General features: G+C 40.7%; 1 protein-coding gene across 4 annotated transcripts in view; it reads right to left on the bottom strand.

Annotated features, from left to right (window-relative positions):
• Positions 1-25,567, bottom strand: part of DAAM2 (dishevelled associated activator of morphogenesis 2) — a 212,857-nt gene that overhangs the window by 56,329 nt on the left and 130,961 nt on the right. For all 4 annotated transcript variants that reach the window (XM_009475067.2, XM_087775930.1, XM_087775931.1 and 1 more), the window contains 6 exons: positions 20,836-20,930; positions 13,874-14,207; positions 4,828-4,938; positions 3,700-3,803; positions 1,483-1,549; positions 430-547 (listed from right to left, as the gene is read on the bottom strand). In XM_009475067.2, coding sequence (XP_009473342.1) covers positions 430-547; positions 1,483-1,549; positions 3,700-3,803; positions 4,828-4,938; positions 13,874-14,207; positions 20,836-20,930 — 829 coding nt within the window. The remainder of the gene's footprint in view (positions 1-429; positions 548-1,482; positions 1,550-3,699; positions 3,804-4,827; positions 4,939-13,873; positions 14,208-20,835; positions 20,931-25,567) is intronic.

Here is a 25,567-nt window from a genome sequence, read left to right on the forward strand (position 1 = left end):
GTGGAATTTCCCAGTGACAGAACAGCTTTCTGTACTGTATTGTTTCACCAGAAAAATTCCTCACTGCATTTTGTTAATATTCAAAATGGTATCTACTTCTGGGAATTCCCTGATCTAGAGCACAAAGACGCTTTCTTTTTTAAAACTGCTAATTTAAAATCATTAAAAGCTCTGTCAGTGACTAACTGGAATGCCTTAGCTACTTAATTTTATTTGCAAGTGCAGAGAGTTCAAGCTGCTGCTTTAAGTGTTGCAACAAAAATCTGCTGGATGGAGTCAGTGTTAAGATACCAAGTTCCTCAGCCACTGCCTAGTTCTGAATGGAAGACAAGGGTAGTGTGTGTCCTGGTATCTGTGACAGTGTACCTACACCAAAGCTTCATCCAGTTCTTCAATACCCCTTGCTCTGGAAAACTGTGATGTACTCACATGGCATCTGCAAGCAGTGCTGGAGAATGGATAACAAATAGGGATAGGCATCTGTGTGCTTCAATCTCTTCTTGATCAACTCAAACATCTGAGAGGCACTTTTTGTATCAATGTGGATCTAAAGTGAGAGAAGGTAGTGAAAGAACAAGTGAGAGAAAAACCATGCACAGTGAAAGCTTGACAAACTGTGAAAGATCTGATCAACACAGACAGGCAAATTTCCAGCAACTGGACCTCTGCAGAGTCTTCTGCAATGTCCAGCTGCAAGTTCCAGTGAAGAGCAGGCACATGTGTCTCTGAAACCAGCATTGCCATCCCCACTCCAGTATGGAAAAATCCCCAAAGTAAAGGGCTAGAAAGATGGGAGGCATGTAAAGCCACGAGGAGCTGTTCTGGAGCAAGCAAAATATTTGAGTCCTAGAAAGCGGTGGTGGAACTAGAAGCTAAGCAGGAAAGAGCTAGTTGTTCTGTATCGGTATGTGGCAGGAGCTGGTCATGAAGAAAGAAGAAACTATAACTATTCTGGACCCTACAGCCTCTTACTGTTGGTAGAGGTTGTGGAAACTGTCCTTGTTTTATGCTAATCTTTAAAATCTACCCAATGTAAAATACTGATCCTCTCCACAGTCTCTGAGGTGACAGTCTTCAGGAGAGTTTCCTGTAATCTTGGGAAAAGAGTCAGAGAAGAGCCCAAGCTTCACCCATAGTCCTGTAAAGGGAATGTCTGAGACTGGAATACACCTGGATCATCAGGACCGAGAACATGAGAGCAGGGTTGAGAACCTCCTCCACTCCTGAACCTTCAGCCAAACAAAAGAAAGAAGTCTTTGTCAAAGATACTTGGCAGAAGCCCTGTCTGTGATCATTGTTTCCATTGTTCACAAATCACAGACTCCCTACTTGCTAAATGAGAAACAGTGAAAACAAGAGCACCAGCCACTCTCAGCACCCAAGTCAATCATTGTTTTCAGGGAACTCAAAGGGAAGTTGCAGCAAGCATCCAAAGTGGATGTTCAGCTTTGGCAAGTTTAGGTACTCCAGAGAAAAACTTACCAGGTCAAACCGCTTGGCAAGTTCCAGGTCATCTTCATTTCTGACCATCTCAAAGAAATCTAAGTGCCTAAGAGAAAACAGAAAAACAAAACAAACAAAACCTGCCAATGTTCATGGCATAACTCTGACTTAAACTAAGCGTGTCACTACAGAAGCAGCAACACCTCATTTCCAGCTAGGACACTTGGAAATTGGCAAGCCTTTCTTACATGAAGTGCTGGGATAGGTATGCAAGACAACCCATGGGGGTCAGTGACAGGCCAAAAGGAATGGCTGGCTGAGGTATACACGCTCTTTAATCCTTGTGCTAAGTCACTGTGTTGAGCTAAGGCTGCTAAAAATAAACATAAAATAGGAAAGGGATATTCTGTTTGTGGTGAATGCAATGCCTGCAGTGATAATACATTTCTAAAAAGTCCATGCCATACTTGTTAACCAGATATTAGACCACTAACAAGTAGTTTCTTTTACACGGTGGAGCAGAGATGCGTTCAGTGGATTAGTTAAACAGCAGAGCTCACAGTTGTCTTTACATTTGCTTATTGATGAGCACAGTGGCATGCCTCTGTTGGGATCTGGGGGACCTGGTGAGAGACACATTTGACCATGGCATCTGAACTTTTCTTGCATGGAGACCAGAGCACAGCAGCTAATGTGGAGAAAGGCTGGGGCACATCCCCCTATATAGACCTGGCATATAGTCTATGTAATCCAGGCATCTGGGATCCTCTCAAACTTCTGTTATCATTCTCATCACTGTAATTTGTAAGATCCAAAAGTGCCCCTAAGCCCCTCCTAAACATTCCTGGTTACTGACCAAAGGAACAGGGCAGCCCTATTGCCTATAGGACAGATTCTCGGTTATAATGTCGTAGATCAAATGTTACTGGTTCCAGCTCTGCAGCAAACTGTAGACACATGCAACTGCATGCAATCTTTCCCTGTGACATTAATACACAGGTATATGCCTCTACCTGCTCAAAGATGTGAGGCCACTCTTTATGACAGGCAGCTGGTGCTAACCTGGTACTTACACAGAATCTCAGGCGCTTTACATTTGCTCCCAGGGATAGCTCTATCACCCTATAGCAGCTCCTGACAGTGGATGTTTGAGAAAACAGTGCCTTGAAAGCTGCAGGCATTGGCCTGATCCATAGGTTTTTCACCATGTGCTTTGGGAAACTTGACACTTCTATCTAGGAAATCCCAGATATCAGATACTTACAAATCATCCCTGCTTTGTAGGAAGGGGCTTGGAGTAGCAGACAATAAGGGACAGCAGTACAGCAGCAGGTCAGTGCCTCTCCACAAAGCATATTGTGGTCACAGGAGAAGGCAGACTCCCACAGCTGCCTGCTCTTACACCTTCAATGCTCCATTTTGTTAAGCAAATGGATTTTACCAGGCTCCTCATTGGTTCATCAGTCTTTTAGCTTCTTGAAGTGTCTCAGTCAAATTGTTCAGATTGTTTACTCCAAGTTTATTTCAGCATGTGGCTTTGTGAAGGGTTTAATTTAAGGTCATTAGCAGCTTCAACTACTGTGGCAAAATATGGAATTGCTAGTGGAGAAAGCATTTATTATCCATATAACTTTTAACACAGTAATTTGAAGGTGCCATTCAGTGTTACATTTTATGCAGTAGCACAGCTGTTTGAAGATGCTCCTCATTATTCTCTCTTGCCCACTTGGCATCTCTACCCCTTTGCCCACCACAGGTCCTCCTTCCCTCATAGTTGTTGCCAGTGCCACTGTTTGGGAGGCTGTGGTACAAGCTAGATCACAAAAAAGACTGAGCTTAAAGAAAAACCTTGGAAACTCAAAACCTGTGCTTTGTTGACCACACATACTCAGCCTCAATGAAGTAAATGAATTACTGGCTTCCCTCCCTCCTACCAGGACAGGCTTTTGTTCCAGTTTTGCTACAAGAGAGAAAGAATTAGAACTTTTTCTTTTTTTTCATTCTGATTGCCATCCTCAGCTTAGAAGAAAAGCAATTCAGGAACTCCTTGCCACAGCCACTGCCAATTTAGTATGTATGTTTCCTACTTCATCTGCTGGCTTTAATTTTAAGGACAAATTTTCTTTTTGTCTTTAAAGGGAGTCAGTTTTAGTGAGAGACAGAGACAGCTTTGGGCTTAAATCTGAAACACAAATGGAGAAGAGTTTCCAAGAACTCTTTCTGTTGATCAATAACTGTTCTCAGAAAACATCTTACCTGTCCAGTGTGGCATTCTCATGTCCTCTTAGCTTGTCAATGACGGGTTGAATTCCCAGCATTAGAAACTCATACCGTAGGTGTAATCGGAACTCCAAATTGTCCTTAAAAAGTGAGGGAAAACAAAGTTACTAGGTTCCAAAAGCTTTTGATCACATTAAAAAAAAAATCACCTAAAACTTCAGTTCTTCCCTTTTTAATAGCCTCTATCCTGACAGCAAATTCACAGGATGTTTAATTCCAGTAAAGTAAGTAAAAAAAATTAATGCCTTTGCCTCTGTTTCACTTAAAAATACAGTCCTCGTTTACCTCCAATGTGTTCTGTATACCCAGTCAGAAGGACAGCACACTCCATGTTGTTCCACAAAGAACAAAAATTATTAGTGTTTGTCCTGCTAGTCCATTAGAGGTCTGCCTCCTGCTTACAGATGAACAGTACTGCAGTCTTCCTCCTAGTTTTTATGTTTATTTGTCATAAAATCACCATATACTCTGGCAAACTTGACACCTATTCAGTGGGATGTTACAGAACTCCCACATACAGAGACAAATACATTGCCAGACAGAGCTCTTATAAGCTTGTTGTCTGTTGTGGTTTAACCAAAAAAAGAAAAGCCAATGTAACAAAAGTAACACTTCTAATGAAACAAAATCAGTTTAAACTATCCTCCAGACTCAAAAGAAAGTCTTGTTAATGAAAGAAAAACAACAAACTGTCTTTTCTGAAATGTCTCCCTTTGACATTTTTAAATTAAAATATTTTGAGTTTGGCTTTGAGTCAAAACAACTTAACATTTCAAAACATTTCTGAAGGTAAACCAAAATGTTTTCTAAAAGGCTGAAATCAAGAGGTAAATGCTTTGCAGTTCTTTAAAAATAAACCAAAAAACCCCACCCAAAACCCGGAAGCAATCATTTCAGTGCAAGTAGTCTACATTATGCCAGAAGAGGCTGGGAATAAAATAATATGGAAGACATTATAAGACTGATATCAACAACTAGGCATTATTTTCCACAAACTATATCCATTCAATAACACAAGATTTGTGACTTAGTCTAATAGCCATTTCCAAGGTAAATTAATTCAAGCATAACATTTTAGAAGGAATTTCCAGGGCAGTGACTCACCTCACCAGCGCCAGCGTTCAGAACAGCATTGATAAAGGACATGATGGCTGTTTTGAGATTTACTTCATCTCGGTATCGCCCCATGCTTCGGTCCAGCTCATTCAACAATGTCTGAAACAGAACAGCAGGCTGGGTTAGAGGATATAATCTAATTTCTTGCACCATTTTGCATACTGTTCATGGGATAGGCACACGGACTTCTTTTGATTGCTATATATTTGCTTAAAGAAATAATTTTTTTCAGATGAGATTGTTAGCAATTTTGGGCATGACACAATAAACAAATGAAGAATAGTGATAGGAATAAAATGCCCACCTGATCCTAATGAAAAAAAAAAAAAACCAACAACTTTTTTTTAAACAAGCTATTATTTGAGAAAAAGCAGATGCCTTTTATAGTTTCTGCCAACACGATCTAAGAAAGCAGCAGAATTATGTCCTTCCTAGTCAGTTAACTCTGTATGGTGAATATGACAGGGAGTTTGTACATGCAGAAAAATAGCATCAGATTCATACCTCCTGTCTACTCACATCACTCACGTAATTTTCATTATTTTCTTGGATGTTAGCAGGATAGATTGCACTTTCATATACAGTGGGAGAGAATTCCAAAGAGAAGCTGTCTCGCGAGGAATAAAACCTATGTGTGGATCTTGGAAGATTTCTCCTTGTTCCTTCACTTACAACCATTTCACATGAAGCAGACAATTACCTACCTCTTGGTAAGCTCCTATTAGCGATTTGCAAATAACAGGAATATTCCTCCCCTGTGCATACAGCTCCAAAGCTCAAAGGTGAATTACACAGCTCCACTGAAAGTGTAGTTAAGCTCCATTTTCCTTGTTACAGAATCATAGAATGGTTTGGGTTGGAAGTGACCTTTAAAGATCATCTAGTCCAATCCTCCTGCAATGGGCAGTGATATCTTTCAACCAGATCAGGTTGCTCAGAGCCCCATCCAGCCTGACCTGGACCACTTCCACTGATGGGGCATCTACAACTTCCCTGGGCAACCTGTTCCAGTGTCTCACTACCCTCATCGTAAAAAAAATCTCTTCCTTTTATCCAACCTAAATCTAGCCTCTTTTAGTTTAAAAGCATTACCCCTTGTCCTGTCACTACAGGCCCTGGTAAAAAGTCTTTCTCCATCTTTCTTATAAGCTCCCTTTATATATTGAAAGGCTGCTGTAAGGTCTCCCTGGAGACTGTATGTCTCCCTGTTAAGCAAATAGCAGGGATATTTAGTATTCAGGGGGTATTTAGCACAGAAATGCTTTTGATCTAATCTCTACAAACTTAGAGATATTTCACCATAATCTTGTGAACATCAGGAGACAAAGGAGAAAAAAGACTAGACAAATAATGTTGGTAGCCTGTGCCTTATACAGTCTGTTTAGGATTAATTCTACTTGAATATTTACCAAAGAGGTTCTATGTAGAAACTGATTAGCCATGAAAGCAACTCTACTTTTAGCTTTGTGCTGATGACCATGAACCTTCTCTTCAGGATCTTCTCTGATCAGTTCCTAACTCCAAGGATGATTTTCCTTACTGGAAGAGTAAAATATTCCACTGGAGATCTGCCAGTTCAGTTGTACGCGTCTCACTCCAGTGTTAATAATAAAGGCCCCACACTCATATGTTTATTTTGCTGATGCATTAGAAAAGACAGAATTCTTTTTACTCTTCCCAAGAAGTTTTGGCCATAAAGGGAGAATGAAGACAAAAATAACTTTTTAGTGTTCAGCTTAGCTGATCCATGTAAACAATATTTCGAAGCTATGATGCTGAGTAAGGAAGTTCATTTTCCTTTAGTCAGTCTTCCATCCCTGGCTACTGAAAGTGTTCATTCATAGCAAAATCTTTCCTGTGCTAGTCATCAGTTTCATAGGTCTGTCTTGTTTCCTGTAGAAAATGGACATCACTATGGAGATATGCCTCAAGAAATAGGGGGAATATCCTCCTGTGCATTCCCCATGGGAAAGAATACCCTCCTGGCTTCATGCAAACCCTTTGCTTGTTTTTGTGTAAAAATCTTTTGATCTATCATACACTGCTACTGACAGTTGTGCTTATATCTGAGCATAGTATGTTCACTATCAAGCAAGCCTGATTTCATAAACTCCTTTTTCTTCCATCTTCTAAATTGTCCAGCTGGCACTTGCAAATATCCCTACTCCTGGCATTTGAACTTCCATCGCATCCATGATTTCCCAGTAGTCATATGATGGCCAAATACCAACCCTTCCCCCATTTTGTTAGAAATGGGAATGAGTCTTACATAAAAATACATGAAATGCCCTACTGAGTCAGACGGATGGTCAGTCCAGTCCAGCATCCTATCTCTGACAATGACAATAGGAGACTATTTAAGAGGTCTTTAAATTCACCAACAAACCCAACTCTTCAACTTGACAAATAAGCAGAAGTGAAATAAATGAGAGAATTTAGTTCTGTAACTGTCAGATTTGACACTGAAATCCAAAGCACATGTGTCTTCTTGGAATAATTTAAGTAGCCATTACTACTGAAGCATCAAAACCAAGGATGGTTTTGCTGGTTTTCTTCAGAGGCCTCATTCCTACCATATATCCTCACAGACTTTTATGAACATGCTAGACTATGCAACAACATATCAGATACAGCATCCAGACAGGTTGAAGGTTGTTAACAAAAGTTTTCTATCCCCCATTTCAGAAGGCTGGACTGGGAGCAGAATGCATTGGGGGCCAAGCCAAATTCAGGGCAAGAAAAACAAAAACTCTGGTTGCACTAAGCTAATTGAAGAGCAGCACATCTTCATGTGATTGTTCAGCTCTAGAAGGAAACACTATAGATTCATGCAATTCCTAAAGATCAGAGTCTACACCTACACATTGTGGCTGAACTCCAATATCTCCAACCGTTTGCAAATGGCTGCGGTTCAAGTCTTCACTTGAACATTTCCTGTGAAAAAGATTTCACCACACCTCTTGGCAGCCAGCTCTGTGGCCCCATTGATCTTATGGTTGTAAAGGTTTTTCCTACTATTTAAGCAAAACTTTCCTCACTTAATCCCATTATTCCTCATCACTGACATCCAGTAGGGTTTCATTCAATCTGCAGCAAACCTCAAAAGGCTTTGGATGAGCCCTGAGGGGAAGAAGCAAATCAAGTGGGAATACAGGATTTTAATTTGTTTCTTGTTAGCTCCTCTACTACAATTCCAAATTGATCAGATTTCTCCCCACAGATTATGGTCCGTACTGACGGTGTTTAACACAAACCAGGCAAGGGGGTTCTGGAAGGAATGCTCCTAATCTCCACCTTTTCAACTGACAATATCAAGCTTCCTTTATTCCTTCACCTCAAGCTTCAAAATTTCTAGCAGCACTAAGGAGGAAAACAAGAGTGTTCGGCCCAAAGCAGGCCAGAAAGTATTTTCATCGGCAAGTGAAATCAGCTCCTTTCAGACAGTATCTAACACCTAGGTTCTCTCAAGACTAAAAGGAAAATTCTTTCTCCCCACAGGGTTCCCCAGCTGGGTAGGTGTTTCAGACAGCAAACCAGGCTGGAAGGGCACTGGAACATCCTGATATACTTTTCTGGGCCAGTACAGCATTATGACTTTGCAACATTAGCTGGATTCAAAATATGGCATGTTAAAAAGTACAACGTGTTACAATGTCATAACACAATGCATTCACTCCACAGGAGAAATGAGGGGAAGCAGCAAGCATAACAATAATCAGAAAGGCAACAGCTTAGGGAAGAGTAAGATTGTGCCCCTTTCACAAAGGAAACCAGTCATAAATAGGATACCGCAGTCATAAATGACACTGAAATCAGAGACTCTTCTTTCTCAGTTTTCATAGCATTTTAGAAACCTCCATCTTCACAAGAAAAGCACCTAAGAAATTCAAGATAAAGCAACGTTTTCATGGTCACACAGTGAATCTCAGCAAGGACACCAAGGGCTCATCTTCCTAATTCCACATTTCTGCTATGAGGGTTTATTGTCTGGCTTTCCAATGTTTTCTTTCATCTCTCTTCTTCAAGGAGCAGAGTAGAATTTGTAGGCAAAGAAGCATGCTTCAAGCAAAAATTGGATGAAGAAAAGACAGAGCTTTTCCAGATTGCCTCAGGAAGGAGATTGAAGGCATGCCTTTATATTATTGTGGTATTTGAGTAAAGATGGAATACTACTCTGAAGAGGACAGTTTTCAAGGAATGCAGACTGCCTGTTGGAGTTATTCCAGGCAGAAGGGCAGCATGAAAGAAGGGTCAAAGATTAAAGAAGGCAAAGGGATCAGCTCAGGCAAGAAGCTGCGGCAAATGTGAGAAAATAGGAACAGCCACAATATAAATTCAGACACAAACATAAAGTATAGAATCTTGTTGCAAGTGCCAAGACAAAGATGATCCCGACAGAGCTGTGAACTCACTGAACAGCGGAGATACAGGGTGAAGTTATAGTACTAAAAGGCATTCAATAGAAGACTGAAGTCTCAGCAAAGAAAAGTTCTGGAGAATCTCCCATAGCTTTAAAGTGACTCCTCTCTGAAGTTAAGGAATAGATTGATAATTGCAGTCAGTAGACGAAATGCTGGCCATTTAGAAAGAAGCAATATTTTACATCAGAATTTCCACTCAGCAAAATATGAAATTTTGTTAAGGAGATAGTCCTTCCTTCATATTCATAAAAGTTCTATCTATATTTTCCATTAACTTCAATTTTTAAAAAAAGAAAACATCAAAAAGCAAGGAAATCCTTTCCGAAATATTTCAGCACAGTTTGATTAGTGGTCTTCAGTTGGTATGACCTAGTGGAATTTAGTTAAATTAATTGGGACTACAAGTGTTTATATCACTAAGGAATCTCACTGTAATTTGGATTTTGACTTTAGATACACTAGTATAAAACTCTAAGTTTCCTATTCAAATAGTAGGAGTTATAGCAGAACAGAGCCAATGGAAGTTTAGTAAGAACCATATCTAAAGTCGCAGCTTTTCTTCTCTCTTAATTCACCAGTTGCTGAGTCCTCTGGCTACTTTTGGCTGGCTGTGCCGGGTAGCAAGAGTTGTGCTTAGAACACTGACCAGCCATAACTTCTGACATTCAACGAAACATGCCACGTTTTATGTTACCATGTTAAATAGATGATCTCTATGTCACTCCACCACGCTTGAGCATGTGCAAATTGGAAATAAACAGTGTTCCAATCTAAAGTTGCCAGCAGCAAGTTATGTGCGAGCTCAAGTTTTAGATGGCTGCCAGTAAATAATTCTGAACCTCTCTTCCTCCTTCTCACAAAGAGGAGTGGAAGCAGAACCAAGCACCCCAAATTTTTATTCATCACCATGATATTCCTCTGCAAGAAGGCAAAAAAAAAGAAAACAATTTGTGTTGGAGAAAAATAAATCCGGAACAGTATTTCTTATATTTACCTCCTGATTCCTCAAAGTACATAGTGCTGGTCACCACAGATGATGTGGGAAGAGGGGACACTTAGTGCAATCTGCAAGAGGGGAAAATAAATCCAAACACATAGTATACAAAGTGCCAGGTTTCATAGATGAGAAGGGGTAACTTGACAGCGAGGTGGCTGAAAGGGATGAAGAATACTATCAACCACTGTTGTCAGGAAGGCAACTTAAGGAAGAGCAACAATTGCACTGATGTTGTTAGAGGTCAGCGTTACCTGTAAACTATTCATTGGACATTCCAATAAAAGTGAGCTCAGTACAGTTTCCAGAAAGCTCAACACTTTTTACTTCACAAGAACTGAGCTTGATTTCCAAAACTGAGAATCTGAAATCATTCTCCTCTCAAGTATTGTATCTCTAATTTGGCCATTGTCTTACAGAGCTAGATCTAGAGAAAGACTGAGCAGTGCTTTTACAGTTCCCAGCCTTCCTTCCCTCCCACCCCCCATTAGAATCAGTCTGCAATAATGAACCATAGAGCCAAAGGAATAAATTCCTACTCTGCACGTTCAAAGTATATTTCTCCTGTTCCTACAGTTTAGTTCATTTTGTATTACTTTTCACAGAAAGAATTCTCGTTTCTTGGTTCTGCCAGATCCCCAGTTGTGGGGTATCATTTTCAACATAACAGTGATTAGGTGTGGCCAGTCAAAGTCAACCTAAAGCTGCAAGCTCTAAGCTGTTTGGACACTTCAATGCACTGAGTGATACTGCTAGTTACTCAAGCTACAGGAAACACATCCCCAAAAGAGTTCATTTTGAAACCTGATGGATCTCTTCAGATATTTGCAAAGACTGGGTTACAAAGATACACTCAGGTTACACTCAGGACTAGGATAAAGAAAAAAAGGCTTCCACTCGCTTTCACTGTACACAACATCTTTAAAGTTTACAATAAAGATATAGGATAAGTGTTGTCAGCTCATCCTTTTCTTAAAATGGCCTCCCATAGTCAAGTTACAGTGGATGCTTCTCTTGATAATGAGCTGCAAGACTGTTCTGAGACACAGGTGTGGGAAGGTAAGAGGCAAAGAGAGATAACACTCTCTTAACTGACAAGTCCTAACATATCAGAGAACCTTCCACTAAAACGTAAGGAAGACCATGACCACATTTGTTTCATCAGCATTTAAAAAATCCCCATTCTCTCTGTTAGAAGAAAATGACTGAAGATGGATGACGAATGCCTTTTTGGATGAACCCTTACCTCATCAAAATTAAACTTAAGCTATTGCTGTGTGTAGTAATCCCATTCCAGCATCTAGACACAAGCGTTAGAAATTGCAAACAAGAACGCATGCTTCTGCTAAATCATTTTGAGTTTTGGGTAGGGTTTTTTTGGTTTGTTTAAGAAAGAAAAAAGAGAGAGTATCCATTTATCTTTCATTTTTTCCCCAATGGAAAAGCGTTTTGACAAAAACAAGCACTTATGCAAAGTACTCTTTCATGAATGTGAGAGTTGGTAAGCATCTGCAAATCATTACACCAGATTCCTCAAAAGCTCACAACAAGACCTGTGCTACCACACTTTGCCCAGCAATGACTTATCTCAGTTATTCAGTAAATTTTAAACAGAGAGAGAGAGAGAGAGGAACAAGCAAGGACCCAAAGAGGAGACATTGAGTAAACTCAGAATCTATCTTCCATATGGGCTTATTAAGCAGAGTCACTTGGTCAAGTAAGGATAAGCTAACACAGGACCACAAGTGTTGTCAGGGCTGTGAGTTACCACTGCTTTTTGCTGAGCATCTAAGGTTATCCACACATGTCTCCAAGGTATACAAGAATATCAAATTAATTCAGGAAGAATTCTCCATTTCAGCTAATTACTAGAGAGCAAGCTGGATGAGGCAGTGCACATAGAGGGGTGGACCTGTCAATGCCACATATAGGTGAAGAGAACCGAATATTCTATTTAGAATAGACTATTTCAATTGGGAGGTACCTACAACGATCATCTAGTCCAACTGCCTGACCAATTCAGGGTTGACCAAAAGTTAAAGCACGTTATTAAGGGCATTCTCCAAATGCCTTTTAAACACTGACAGGCTTGGGGCATTGACCACCTCTCTAGGAAGCCTGTGCCGGTGTTTGAGCGCCCTCTCGGTAATGAGATGCTTCCTAATGTCCAGTCCAAACCTCCCCTGGCACAGCTTTAAGCCATTCCCAGGTGTCCTATCACTGAACACCAAGGAGAAGAGATCAGCACCTCCCTCTCCACCTCCCCTCCTCAGGAAGCTGTAGAAAGCAACAAGGTCGCCCCTCAGCCTCCTTTCCTCCAAACCAGACAAGCCCAAAGTCCTTAGCCACTCTTCATAGGACATTCCTTCCAGCCCTTTCACCAGGTTTGTTGCCCTCCTCTGGATGCATTCCAGGACCTCAACATCCTTCTTAAATTATGGGGCTCAAAACTGCACACAGTGTTCAAGGTGAGGCCGCACCAATGTTGAATACAGCGGGATAATCACCTCTTTTGACCAGCTGGTTATACTGTGTTTGAAGCATCCCAGGATGCGGTTTGCCCTCTTGGCTGCCAGGACCAAGCCAAGATCTCCTACATCCCAGTGTCAGGTCTGAGTCACAGTCAGTGAATCCCAAGGTGCATTCAGTCCTAACAACGAACATTAGCAGCTACTGTTCATGAGCACAGACTGTCTCCCCACTCACTGTCACAGTCATAGCTCATTGTACCCCAAAATGCACTGATGCATTAGCTGAGGAGGAGGCAGGAGATAATGGCTGACAGAAACCAGGATCCAGGGCCTGTTGGCCCGACACCATCCTTATCATTTCACCTAAGAACGAATAGTAAATGGGTGAGGTTACCCCAAAGTTTATCAGTTACAGCTTCATACACAGCAACAGATTCTGTTATATCTTTTTGTAAAGGTGCTCAGTTCACTAGGAAGAGGAACGTTATAATAACAGGTGGACTTGATGATCTCAGAGGCCTTTTCCAACCTTAATGATTCTATGACTCTATGATTCTAATAGCAGCCAGCAGTATCCACAATAAAAGCCTGTCAATGATCTACTGACCTACCTCAGGGTCTCTGAGGTTGAGTTTTCCATCTGTGTTCTGAATGGGAGATATCTGAGCCAACAATTGCTAAGTGATGACAATTCATAAGTTGATTGACAGCTAAGGGGCAACTGAAGCGCCTTCGCTGTCCATTATTTAATCCACAACTCATTTATTACTAAATTAAGGGCTTAATTTAAATCAGGACAGAGGCTCCTAGAATTCTGTGGCTTTCGCTTCTAGGGCAGAACAAATGCTTACCACCCCAGAAATGACATCAGGTTAGATTATGAACAGATTAACAGCTTTCATTTAATAGCAAACCCTCATTTTATGGTAAAATATAGGAGATTTTAAGTTAGCATTAATGACAAGTGATCAGGTCTTTAAAAAAATATACATATGTTGATAATCTACTCGAGGAAGTGCCATTCCTAAAACAAAATGAGAAATACTGCCCTTTTACTACCTAGCAAGTTTACAATACATGCAACTGTAAAAATCACTCCCTGCAGAGATTCATCATACTGGGTATTTCTGGCAAAGTATTCCTTGTACCTGGAATCTTGTTCTTTCTGCAGCATAGACTTGATAGTGAAGCATGGCTTGCAAGACTTTCTTGTGACCATCTGGTACCAAGCAGACAGCCCCTAGGATCTCCAGCACAGCAATCTTGGTCTTAATGTTCTCAGTCCGTAAGCTCTGGGAGATGATGTTGATACTCTCTGGATGAGCCAGGACATGAGCCCGTCCTTGGGAGTTGTTCATCAGTGCCTTGATACACCCTATAACGGATGTATGTATACGGCTCTCTGAAGTCTCATAGTCCATGCTCTTCAGGAAGTTCAGCAAACAGCTCAGGCCATCCAGCTCAATAAACCTGGTCACGAACCTGAAAAAAAAAGCACAGGTAGGAAAAATAAGGAGAGCAGACCAAAGGCAATTTATTCAAAAAATACCATGTTCTTCTACCCTGCATCTGTAAAAGCTGGCTGGTTTTTAGCCTAAAGTTCACAGAATAATTCCCTGGTATTTAAGAAAAACAAAACAAAACAAAACAAACAAAACAAACAAAAAAAAAGAGAGAAAACAGATTAGTTAATAATGGTGTCTCACATAGTTTCAGGGTAATTACATTCTATCACCTTATGACCCTACTGTTCGGTCACTGTGTTCTTTGTTGGGGTTACCACTAAACACCTGCTGTGGTCCACCCCAATAGATTCTTTCAAATTGCTATGTCTTACATACATGCTAATACACACAAGATACATTTTCATACAGACTCATCACCACACTTTCAATTATGAGTTCAGATTGTTTTGAAACCATTTTTAGACTTAGGTCAAACTTTCAGCCAATACTACTTATAGGCTTCCACCTCCAGGAGTGGGTACGCTGACAGAGGCAAACTCATTACCACTGTGTTTGTCAGCAGTACTGACCCCATGCTGATCCTGCGATATACGTATAGGAACATATAAAGTTAAAAAGGCACATGTTCTTCAGTAAAAGGCAAAGCTCCTATAATGGCCTTGGCTGCATTTTTTTTGTTTGATTGTTTTTAGTTTGAGGAGGTATATTAAAGATGGAACGGGTCTACTGTCAACCTGCAGTAGCTAATTGTACAGTAAAACTGTCATAAATAGAGGAAATACAGAATTAATCAGTTACCAAATGACGCACTGAAGACAGGTTTATTTTGACTATTAATATCACTAGAGTTCTGTTTCTACTGTATTTTACCATAAAATTTGCCTTTCTTCAGGTTAAGATTATGGAAATTGAGAATGAAAACAATACAGGAGAAAGTCCTTGGAAAATTTTAAGGTTCTGTTGAAAATTAGCGTTAAAAAATCCAGATGGATCAAATTAGACCATGCAGACAGCCTCCTAGACAAATCAATAGGAATGAATGGAATTATATAAGTCAGTTCAAACCAATGATTCTAGCAATGTTAGGTAGGTGCACTTTTTTAGAATGTCTGAATGCAAAACCATGTGAATTACATTTGAATTTTCAGTCTGCCAAAATGTACACCAACAATAATATGTCCACGACCATGCTCTAAACAGCATAATGTAGAAACACACCTCAAACAAAAGAAAAGGTTGTTAACAATTGCCACCTGTGTAACAAATTAAGAATACCAAAAGTCTGTATCATTTTGCTTTTACCCAGCCCCTCTTCCTCCCTGCTGGATACTTCCTAATGTGCTGTCTTTCTCTTTTCTGTCCTTAAGTGAGATGCTGTTCCTAATATGCATCAGTAATGGAAGCACTGTACTGAAAGACTGATTTCACTGGTCTCTGTGTGGTCACTGGTGTCTGTTCATGTCTCTGCACCAGCAAGACAAACCTGAGCCATACTTATGTATCTCCTGGATAATATGGACTTGACGTATGTATGGTCTTCTGGTAGTTACACCCCACACCACACAGGAATTTTCAGGGCCTACCTGAAAGTTATGCTCACTATACTGATAGATTTTCCAACTTTCAGCTTATTTGGGCCAGCAGTTTGACCAGAAACATGGCAAAGCCTGGTGCTTTCAACAAAGTTTCGGTCTGAGGTTTGGGCTTTGTTCAAAATTGAATTTCAAAGTGAATATCAGAGTAAGGGCAAGCACACACAGGAACACGTGTGCACCAAAAATGAAAACAAGGTTTAGTTGAACGCTGCTAAGACAATCTGCCAAGTTTCACACAAGTATGATTGCACATTCTTTGGATGCATCATCTTGTCTACCCTAACAAATCATAGGAGCAAAAGCCCCTCTGCCTCCAGGCCAGAGAGTGGGATCAACATTGTGCACCAGGAATTTGGTAAGTCACTCAAAGCAGTTTGTTATTTAAACTGATTATAGAAAGATTAAAACTTAGTTCAGTTTTTGTAATGCATTTATCTGCTAGCATGCCAAAGAAGACTGAAATAAGTGCATTAATGGCTAAAAGAATTGCTGATAAGGATGTATTTGGAACCAAAATAAGCACAAACTCAACTTCTTACCAAACAATGTGATGCCAATGACTTCTGAGCATTTCTCTAACCCTGGGCCTAAAGAGCAGAGTTGCTCTTTGCCTCTAGTATGGAGGGACTAGTTTAAATTCTTCTTCTCCTCCTCACGCCTGAAGTTCAGTTCTATGAATCCACCCCATACCTTAGCTATTCCCTCCATCTTTTATGGGAGAAAAAAAAAAAGGCAAAAAACCCCTGACATTTTGCTGTTCTTTTCAGTTCCAGGGCTGAGGGAAGACTTAAGATGGGTACCTTTCTGAAGATACAGAGCTCTACTGACAATAGAAAACATCCTGAAGAAGCAGGAGTCCCTTAAACATACTTTCAGATGGAACACCTGGACTTATGACAAGACAGACAAGGCAATACAACCTTCATGTATTTTAGCCTGCTTTGATGACCATGTGAAAAAAATGGTAAATGCACAAAAGTCACATTGTCCCAATTAAGTACAATCCCTTGCTAAATTCACTGGCAGAGCAATTTTTCTAGGACTGTTTGGATGAGATCATTCCAAAAAGGAGGCATGCGCAGGAAAGTGGTGTGTGTCACAGACCTTGATTAATGACATAATTTAAACACAATGTCGGGATTTTCCTGTACCCTTACTTGTCCAGAGAGCAAAGAGTAAGCTGCATTACTCAATAGGAAGCAAAATCAAGTACCTTCCCATTTCAGCTGACATCAGAAGCAGGAATCAAATGAGTATTTTCACCTTCCTTTTCCAAAACACTTAGTTCACTATTCTCCGGAAAAGCCAGAAATCATGCAAGAGGAAGATAAAGAAATGGCGATAGCAGTTTCTGAGCCAACAGACATTCTCAGTATGATAATTTGCTCAGTGTGAGCATGTATGTGGGAAGGTATGTATGTAAATGTCTGTACAGGAAAGAAAAAGAAATAGGAGTTCAGCTGACAGGCTGAGCGCCATAATCCTCACACTGCTTGGTGTTTGTGCATCTGTATGTCTGTAAGCAGGGACATGCGTGTGTGTCTATGTGCAAAGGCAAACCCAACTCATACAAATAAAGTACCTTCTTCCTCACAATATACATGTATGTAACTAACTGCCATCCTACATGTCCTGTATGCTGCAAAATAAGGTCTTGTTCTAGACTGAAAGGTGTCAAGTTAAGCATATTTGCCAATGGGTTCTGGCTAACACATTCAAAAACTCAAGTGTAAATAAAGCAGGGTGTGTTTTAATAGGTGCTGAACAAGCAAATTAAAGCTTAACCTCACCTCAGACTCTCACTTGACCAGTTCAGCACACTTTAAAAGGCAGGGCGCCTCTTAGCCTTTCAAGTTTTAGAGAGTGCTGATCAGAATGAGTTAGCTAGCTCTAATCACAAACCTTTCATCCAAATACGGATGCAGTGCAGCCTAAGAGGTAATGACCCACTGATGGATTCCAAGTGTAGGGGGGGGATAGCCTCCCTGTGAGACTTGATTCAGCTCAGGAAAGACAGAAAGATCATTCGCTGTGGGTGTGCAGAGAGCAGGATGTTCCCACCCTGTTAACAGCCAAGACTACACTTCCCTGCAGCATCACATTTTGAATCAGGGGGCGCACATAATCCTGACAACTACTGAACTGCTGAAAAATTCGGCATAATGGGTTTTGCTTGCTGGATGCATAAATGATCATCTCCAGCATGCACTTGAATGCAACATGGCTAAATCAAACAAAAATAACATGAGGTAAATCTGAGTTAAACAAAAGGAGAAAAGCAGACAGCAAAGGCAGTTAGTGATGATTCAGATTAAAGGAGGTATTTTTCTGGGGTTCCAAAAAGTGATTTTTTTTCCAGTCCCTTCTAAGTTTTTTACTTTTCCTGCACTTCTGAACCTCCATTTTTGGGCATTAAAGTACCAAAAGAAAAGCTCTTCTTTCACTGCTTCTGTCCAACAGTTTGTCATCACACTTGTTTATAGTCATAAGTTCTTACAAACCTAAAAGAAAATGTATTTCCTTACAAGATACAGATGTGGGCTTTTTGTTCACTAAGGCTGGGGTTGTTCCTACGTGCTGGGACATGACCCGGCTTTATTATTTCAGGGCAGCTCCTAAATACCAGAACAAAATGCACTTGCTCAAAGGGGGCCAACTAGCTGCCCAGGGATGCTTCTATCACCTTTTCTCCAAAGAGAAGAGAAACTTGAGTTTGTTTCAGTTTTTGTTGCTGTTAGAACTGGTGGTTGGAATAGAAGCACAGATTAGTACCATTACTCTGCATTTTCTACTAGAAGAGACACAGTTCTACAGTAAAATAAAACACAGAGCCAAACACATGCATTTTTCTTCTTTTTATTCCTCTAGATCAGAGAATTCAAGCAGAGGAATAGGTAAGCAGAAGCTTACTTACTGGTAAAGCTGTCAGAACCCCTGTGTACCCTACCATCACAAATGGATTCCAGACAGTTCATCCTGTGTGAATTTAGGTCTCTATTTTCTTCAGAGGCCTGATGAACAGAAGTGGCAAGGAAAATGGGATTTGATTCAACTAGAAAGACTAGTATTTTGAAGGCCTGGGTATCGTACTGCTTATGAGAGGGATTTGATGGAGCTGAGGGCCTCTCTACTGCAACCTTTCCATCAAGAAGAAATTGGCTTGTTGATCAGGCATTGGCATGCAGCCCATTTGGCAGCTAACGAATTGAGTCGCTGGAAATTAGTTGAGACATAGGACTTAACTCAAAATTTGGCTTGGCTTAACTATTAAAAAAAAAACAAAAGCCCCACAACCATCGCCAGCGATTTAGAAGAGAACACTTTATAGGGCAGCTCATAGATGCTTGTATTGAAGCTTGTTAGGGTTATTATAAACAGATGAAGCAACATGCTGCTGTCAAGGGGATCCAGCAGAAGTAATATAGGTCTGAGAAGGAAAACCTTGCAAGGCTTTCAGCAAAAGACATTTCTCTTTCTTCCTCTCTGTTGCCTTGCTCTCAACGAAGAGGCCAGGCTGTTCTATTCAAAGTGACAGAGCAGAACAACCAACAGTGGCCATCAAGGTGTTTCAGCTGGACATAGCAGAGGCCTTGCTGCTGTGGCTGTGCTTGATGAAAGCTATCACTTTCACAGAGGAAGCATCAAACCAGCTCCACATTAACATAATAGAGTTGCTACATCAATTCTCAACAGCACAGGACTTTGGTTTAAAATCCTTGTGAGAGCTGGGAGTGTGGCAGTTGTCTTAGCTTCCATTTTAACATAAAGTCCAACTGCATTTGACTGTGTTCTCTGGTTTAGGACAGTGATAGACAGGATCAAACAGTCACTTATCCCCTTGGGCTAGGTCTCAATATAGGCCACTGTTTCTCCGCTTCCATGTTAAAAGCACTCACCCTACCCACATGCTAAAGTTACCAAAGCCTGATGAATCTTTAAGTCTCAGAGGTGCATCAGAATCTGGGTTTGCACTCTGTTACAGTCTGTCACAACAGGAGGTGAAACACTGAGATTTAAGCTGATGCACTCTACCTCATAGTTGCCGTGAGGTGAGAAGCTGCATGCAGTCAACTTTTTAAACATCATGAAGGGGAGAAGCACAATCAGCACTTAGCTCTGCAAGAATTCCCAGAAATATCTTCACTTCAAGTCAACGTAACTGCAATGCAAATTCTTTGAGATAATTTATTGGGTTGTTTTTATTTATTTATCTAATTTGTTTGGTTTGGTTAGGTCGTGTGTGTCCCCGTCCCCGTCCCGCCCCCCCCCAAAAAAGCCTGTTTGATTAGGCATTATTGAAGCTCTCTGAAACTATGATTTCAGCATAGTGTGGATGCAAACACATTTGGCCTATTTTGGGCCCAATATAAAGACGTTCAGAAACTTTGTGACTGAGTGTTTCCTGAGATCATATCAACTATAGCTATTGCTTCTGCACAATGCTATTCGAAGTGTTAAATAGAAAAGGTTTCTATGCTACTTAGTTTGCTATTGTTCAGAGCTTTGTTCCCAGAGAAACAAAGATGACCTTACCTTCAAAGACACAGTACACAATAAAGTCTCTTAACATTTCGCTTCAACACAGTTAGACATAGAACAGGAAGAATGCCAAAACAGGTGATGTCAGATGGATTAGCTGCTTTGTACCAAACAGTTCACATTACTAAAGATAAGGGGAAGCCTGAATTCAAAGTTCAGAGTAGAGGTTAGATTTTGCCCAACATGAAACAAATTACATGAGACGTTCAGGGGGCTATGGAGTTTAGAATCTGGTCTTCATAGTCATTACCTGTGTTTGCACATATCTGCCACAGGGTTTTCACAGCAGACTTTGTCTTTTATTTTCCTGAAGCTGCATGCTTCAGCATTAGTGTGCCCTCCCAACTAGTCAGGTTCAGACCAGGGACTGTAGGGCTCTCTGTGGATTGTCTGAAATATCAGAGGCGTGTGTGAGGTGAGACAATGAGGTTTCTGTTCTTGCGACTCTTTCCCGTGTCTCATCTGACCAAAGGGAGGCAGTGAATTGTGATGAAAGACGAACAACATTACCTCATGGGCTGAGTCCGCAGAGCTGTCTTCAAGTCTTCAACTATTTTATTTTTCATTTCTGTTTCTTCTTCATCGAAAGCATACAGAGTCTGCATCTGTTCAGAAAAGAAGATGACAATCAGGAAAGCTTGGGCTGCCTGGAAGCTAAGAGACAGGCCTGGGATTATGAAAAACAACTATCCCATCAACCCATGCAGAGGTGCCTGCCGACCTCTCACCAGGAAAGCAGCGCCTCAGCTACAAAACTGAATCCAGATGAGGCTGCTCATGTGGACTGGCAGCAGCATACCGCTTTGCCACACTGGCTAAACTAGGGTTCTCAGATTACCCCCCAAAAATCACACGTGCCAGTATGCCCTCAGAAAACTGTACCTAATTTGGAACAGTGATCTGCTGTGGTGATCTATGGATATGTGAGGCAAAAGTTTGTAGGGAGAGGTAATATCTTTTATTAGAGTGACATGGCTGGAGGGATTTGGGGGGAAAAAAGAGAAGAAAAAAACCCAGACTTGTGTGTCGGATTTCAAAGCATGAAAGCTTTTTCTTCAAGTGGCTAAACAGCCTGCAAGTACCCTGAATTATAGTTTATGTACATACAAATTTGACTTTTCTTCCCCAAGCCAAGTATGTCACCTGTTTTAAGATACTGATTTTCCCTATCCACTTTGCCCTTGCTAATTAGGAACATTTACTGCAAAAACCTGGAGCATCATAAAATCCCTGTCCCTATTTTTTAACAAGTACACTGAAGCACACGGAGACTAGATTTTCCCCTGGTACACAGCTTGAGATAACTAGAGCCTGCAATCAACTGGAACTGAAGGTGCTGTGGGTCAGTGTAAATTATGGTGAGAGATGATGAGTGGAATACACACAAAAAATAAGGTTCTCAATGTCAGACAATGCTGTTAAAAAAAGTGGTCTATCAGGAAATCAGGGCTCCAGCACTCAGCACCACTGTAACCTTGTGATGTGAAGCAAGACTCTGCAGTGCCCATCACATATACCATTCAGGCTCACAACTTCAATGCGTGACTTTTTAAAAAGTCAAGACTCAATGCTGGAAATTCTTAGCCTATAGCTATGCTTCTTAGTTGCTCTAATTGTAAAATGGAGAGGATAAATGCCTCTCTTATTGGCAGGACTTCTAGGGGATATCACTCAGTGGTATCTGGAAAGCAGCTCTGAACCCCTTCTCAAATGAATAACCCAATTAAACTAGTATCATCTATCAGAGATCTGATATTATACCTCTCTGTGGTGAAATCTGAGTAGCTACAATTGTGGCTCACTACAGCAAAATATTTAAGTCTTTATTTTACTATTTAGCAAGCACCAAAGAAAACCTTCCTCTCACTGAAACTTCCTTTAAACCTCCCCCCCCGCTCCCCAACACCTCACTTCCCTTGGAAGTGCTCCCATGTTGCTTGCTTTTGCAAACCATGTGGTGCCAACACATTTCGGATCCTGAGGGTGGTCATTTGGCTACATGCCGTTGCTGTCTTATGCTGAACAGCTGGCATAGGGAGATGTGTTTAACTCTAGGGGTCCTCTCTCTGATCCACGCTAAAGTCAAATTCACTCAGTAACAGAGCAAGCTATTTCCTGCCCTAATGGAATGACAGAGCGCTACTGATGGAAAATGAGCTGATGATGTTTTATCTTTTGCCAGCATCCCCCGACAGCCAGAAACATAAATTGAAATGCTTAAGCCAAGCCATATACGATCCCCCTCTTCGAAAAATAAACAGAAATCCTGAACAGGCATTATGGAATCTCAATGGCAGAGTCCTGGGGTGTGATCTGGGGCTTGATTTGTATTTTCTTGGGTGACAGCCCATCTGGTCATCTTTCCTTTGGCCCATAAATGGCCCTTTGAAAGGCTCCCATTCCTCTAACGGCTTAATTTCTCCTCTGAGCCATTGTGGGGGGAAAACAAATGGATGGTAGGAAGGTGCTCAACAGTATTTCGTTCAGAGTGAAAAAGGCCCATTTCCAAATGAAACAAATACAAATAATCTTGCCTTTACAACAGAGGGTGATTATAGAAAACCCCTTTTCTAAAGCTGCAGGCAGCCAAGAGCCCTTCATTTCTCACTCCTGTGCATGGCTAGGAACTCAGATCCTCATGCCCTCTCTAAAGACCGACTGGTCACGCGTTTGCATTATGAAATAGCTTTCTCGGCAAGAGTTATAGAAAACATAACTGTCCCTGGGAGACAGAGGGGAGGGAACTGTCATTATTTGAGGCTGGATTTCATTAATGTGGCTGACTGATGAATTGCCTTCTTGAACTACAAACTGCACTTGAGGACTAACGACTGCTGTGCTGAGGATGCAGCTAGTTACTATCAGCTAACCAAACATACTAGGAAGAGGAAGCAAAATAGTGCCAGGTCCTTATCTGTTCCCTAAAAAGTGGTATACATAAGGCTCTTTTTTATAAGCACATTTTGCATATTTAAAGTTTTCCAGATTAAATGCATCACCCACGAAAGTAGAACACCTAGTTACTTGATTTACCAATTCAAAAAAATTCATGAATTTGTGAAAACAATCATTCACATGGAATTTTATGTGTAAAACTTCAGCTAGTCCAAGAAATTACTTTTGAAAATTTGGCTCCATTCAAAAGGAAATATTTTAGTTTTATTAAAAACCCAGATTAATTCCCACACCTTGTCCTAATGGCTAATCATTCCCCTAAACTGCCGGGAAGGAAAATACAGGACCGTAATGACAGTATGTGTGAGAAAGAGAGAGAAAAAAAGCAAAAAGAAAAAAAAGGGCATGAACTAGCATCAGCAAGACACTGTATGATGGACCTAGTTTTACTTAACAGTCTCACACAAATGACATGAAAAAAGAAAGAAGCAAATAGAATAAGTAGTGAGAAAGCAACCTGGATGTTCTGATTTCTCATTATAGGCCAAGCTCTTTCTTTAGATCTTGTCTAAAATCATAACTAACAAAGTGTTATTATTGAAGTCACTTCCAGTTCATAAACAAATAGAAGTAAAATTAAAATCAAAATTTGATAAAAAAATATTGTATTGCATGCCTCCTATGACATACCTGGACAATACTACTTTAAAACATTTCTTCGAAGAAAATAAGGCAGTTGAAATTCAAGGTGCACTACATCTCCAACTACATTAAGGCTGAACTAAGAGAATAAACTATGAATCACAAACAATGAACAGATGTAATTTAAAAAACCTGAACTTTTAGGCAAATAAGTTTAAAGTAACATAGATGTCACCCAACCCAGATGGAGGAGAGAGTTATCATCCACCTGCTAAATTCTGCTGAAAGATATACATTTTTAACGTCCGGTGAAGCTGCTCTGCCCTGAACAAATGCTTTCTGAGTCAAGGAAAAGGGCCTGGTTACAGCTGTATGTATGAATCTTGACCCCTGTCTCATACTCTCAATTGAGCCACCTCTCCAGAAAAGCTGGATCTGCAACTACTGTTCACCTGAAAGCCTCTCTGTGGAAACGCATACACAGCCGAGCTCATAAAAGCAACTCAGTGCTGTCAGAAGTTTTCCTCCCCAGTAAAGTGAGGGCTGTGTTTATTTGTGCTGCCAAGCAGACAGTATCATCGGGTGAGGAGGGCAGGAGGAGCCCAGGGAGGTTTCTTTACATGTGATATTAACACGGCAGCTGCTGCATTTTTAAGAAAAGAAGTTTTGTGTGTTGATGAATCAGCAGAAGATGACAATGACCTTGATAATGGAAATGGTCTCTAATTGTGGGCATGCAACCTGTCCACAATCACCAGTATTACCTATAGCATGTAGACATCAGAGGACTGCGCAAATTTGGAGGCTCCTCTTTCTAAATTAGGCATCATTAGCAGCCGTCCCTTTCTCTTAAGGATTGGTCTAGAAGACTCTCTACCAATGATCTACTTGGCCCCTTCCTTTCAGTCAGGCTGCCTGAAGAATGGGAAGGTCCCTCCACAGGAATTGCAGATTACAGACTAATAAAGGCATCCAGTTTTACTGTCATATGCTCTTGTGAGAACTTGGTTTAAAAACTATGAAAATCTAAAAAGTCACAGCAACAGAAACAATTGTGGGAATAGAACTGTGCCTGAAATGCATGGCTTTTTGAACTGGATCAGGAATCTGTGACCTAAAGTGCTTCCTAACATAGTGGTCTAAGGTTACAAGTAGGGAATGTCAAACATGTCAGGAATCACCACATTGCTCTCAAGCATAATCTATGAGGGGCAGATACGATGGGTGACACTGCAGCGGGTCTTCTGAGAAAATGATCCTTGAGCATAGGGGCCTTGGCCTGCTGAAATCCACAGAAAGATACTTAATGATATCAGCAGGATAAAGATGCCATTTTAATTTTACCAGCATTTAGGGAGCACTTTTTTGCCAAACTAATACATAAAAAAGAACTTCATAATTAAACAAAAAGATATAGAAAAAGATGTGAAAGCCACATGTAAAAAGATTCTTATACAGTTAATTCACAGGAGATGCAAAGATTAAATTTTATTAAAAAAACGGGACTTAAGGCATTTTAAACTAACACTTCTGTGATTATTGCTGCCGTTTCAACTCTAATACTTCTTGCAGTATTTCTAATTAAAATATTGCAATACCTGATAGTGCCCAAGAGACGTAAACTGAAATAGACTAGACAGTGTCAGGAAGCAACATGAAACATGTTTTTCTTTCACCACTTCTGAGCCAACTCCACTTGGATGCA

The sequence above is a fragment of the Nipponia nippon genome, unplaced genomic scaffold (genome assembly GCF_047370975.1).
Source record: "Nipponia nippon isolate SJK-2023a ecotype South Korea unplaced genomic scaffold, ASM4737097v1 scaffold_4, whole genome shotgun sequence".
NCBI classification, from domain to species: Eukaryota; Metazoa; Chordata; class Aves; order Pelecaniformes; family Threskiornithidae; genus Nipponia; species Nipponia nippon.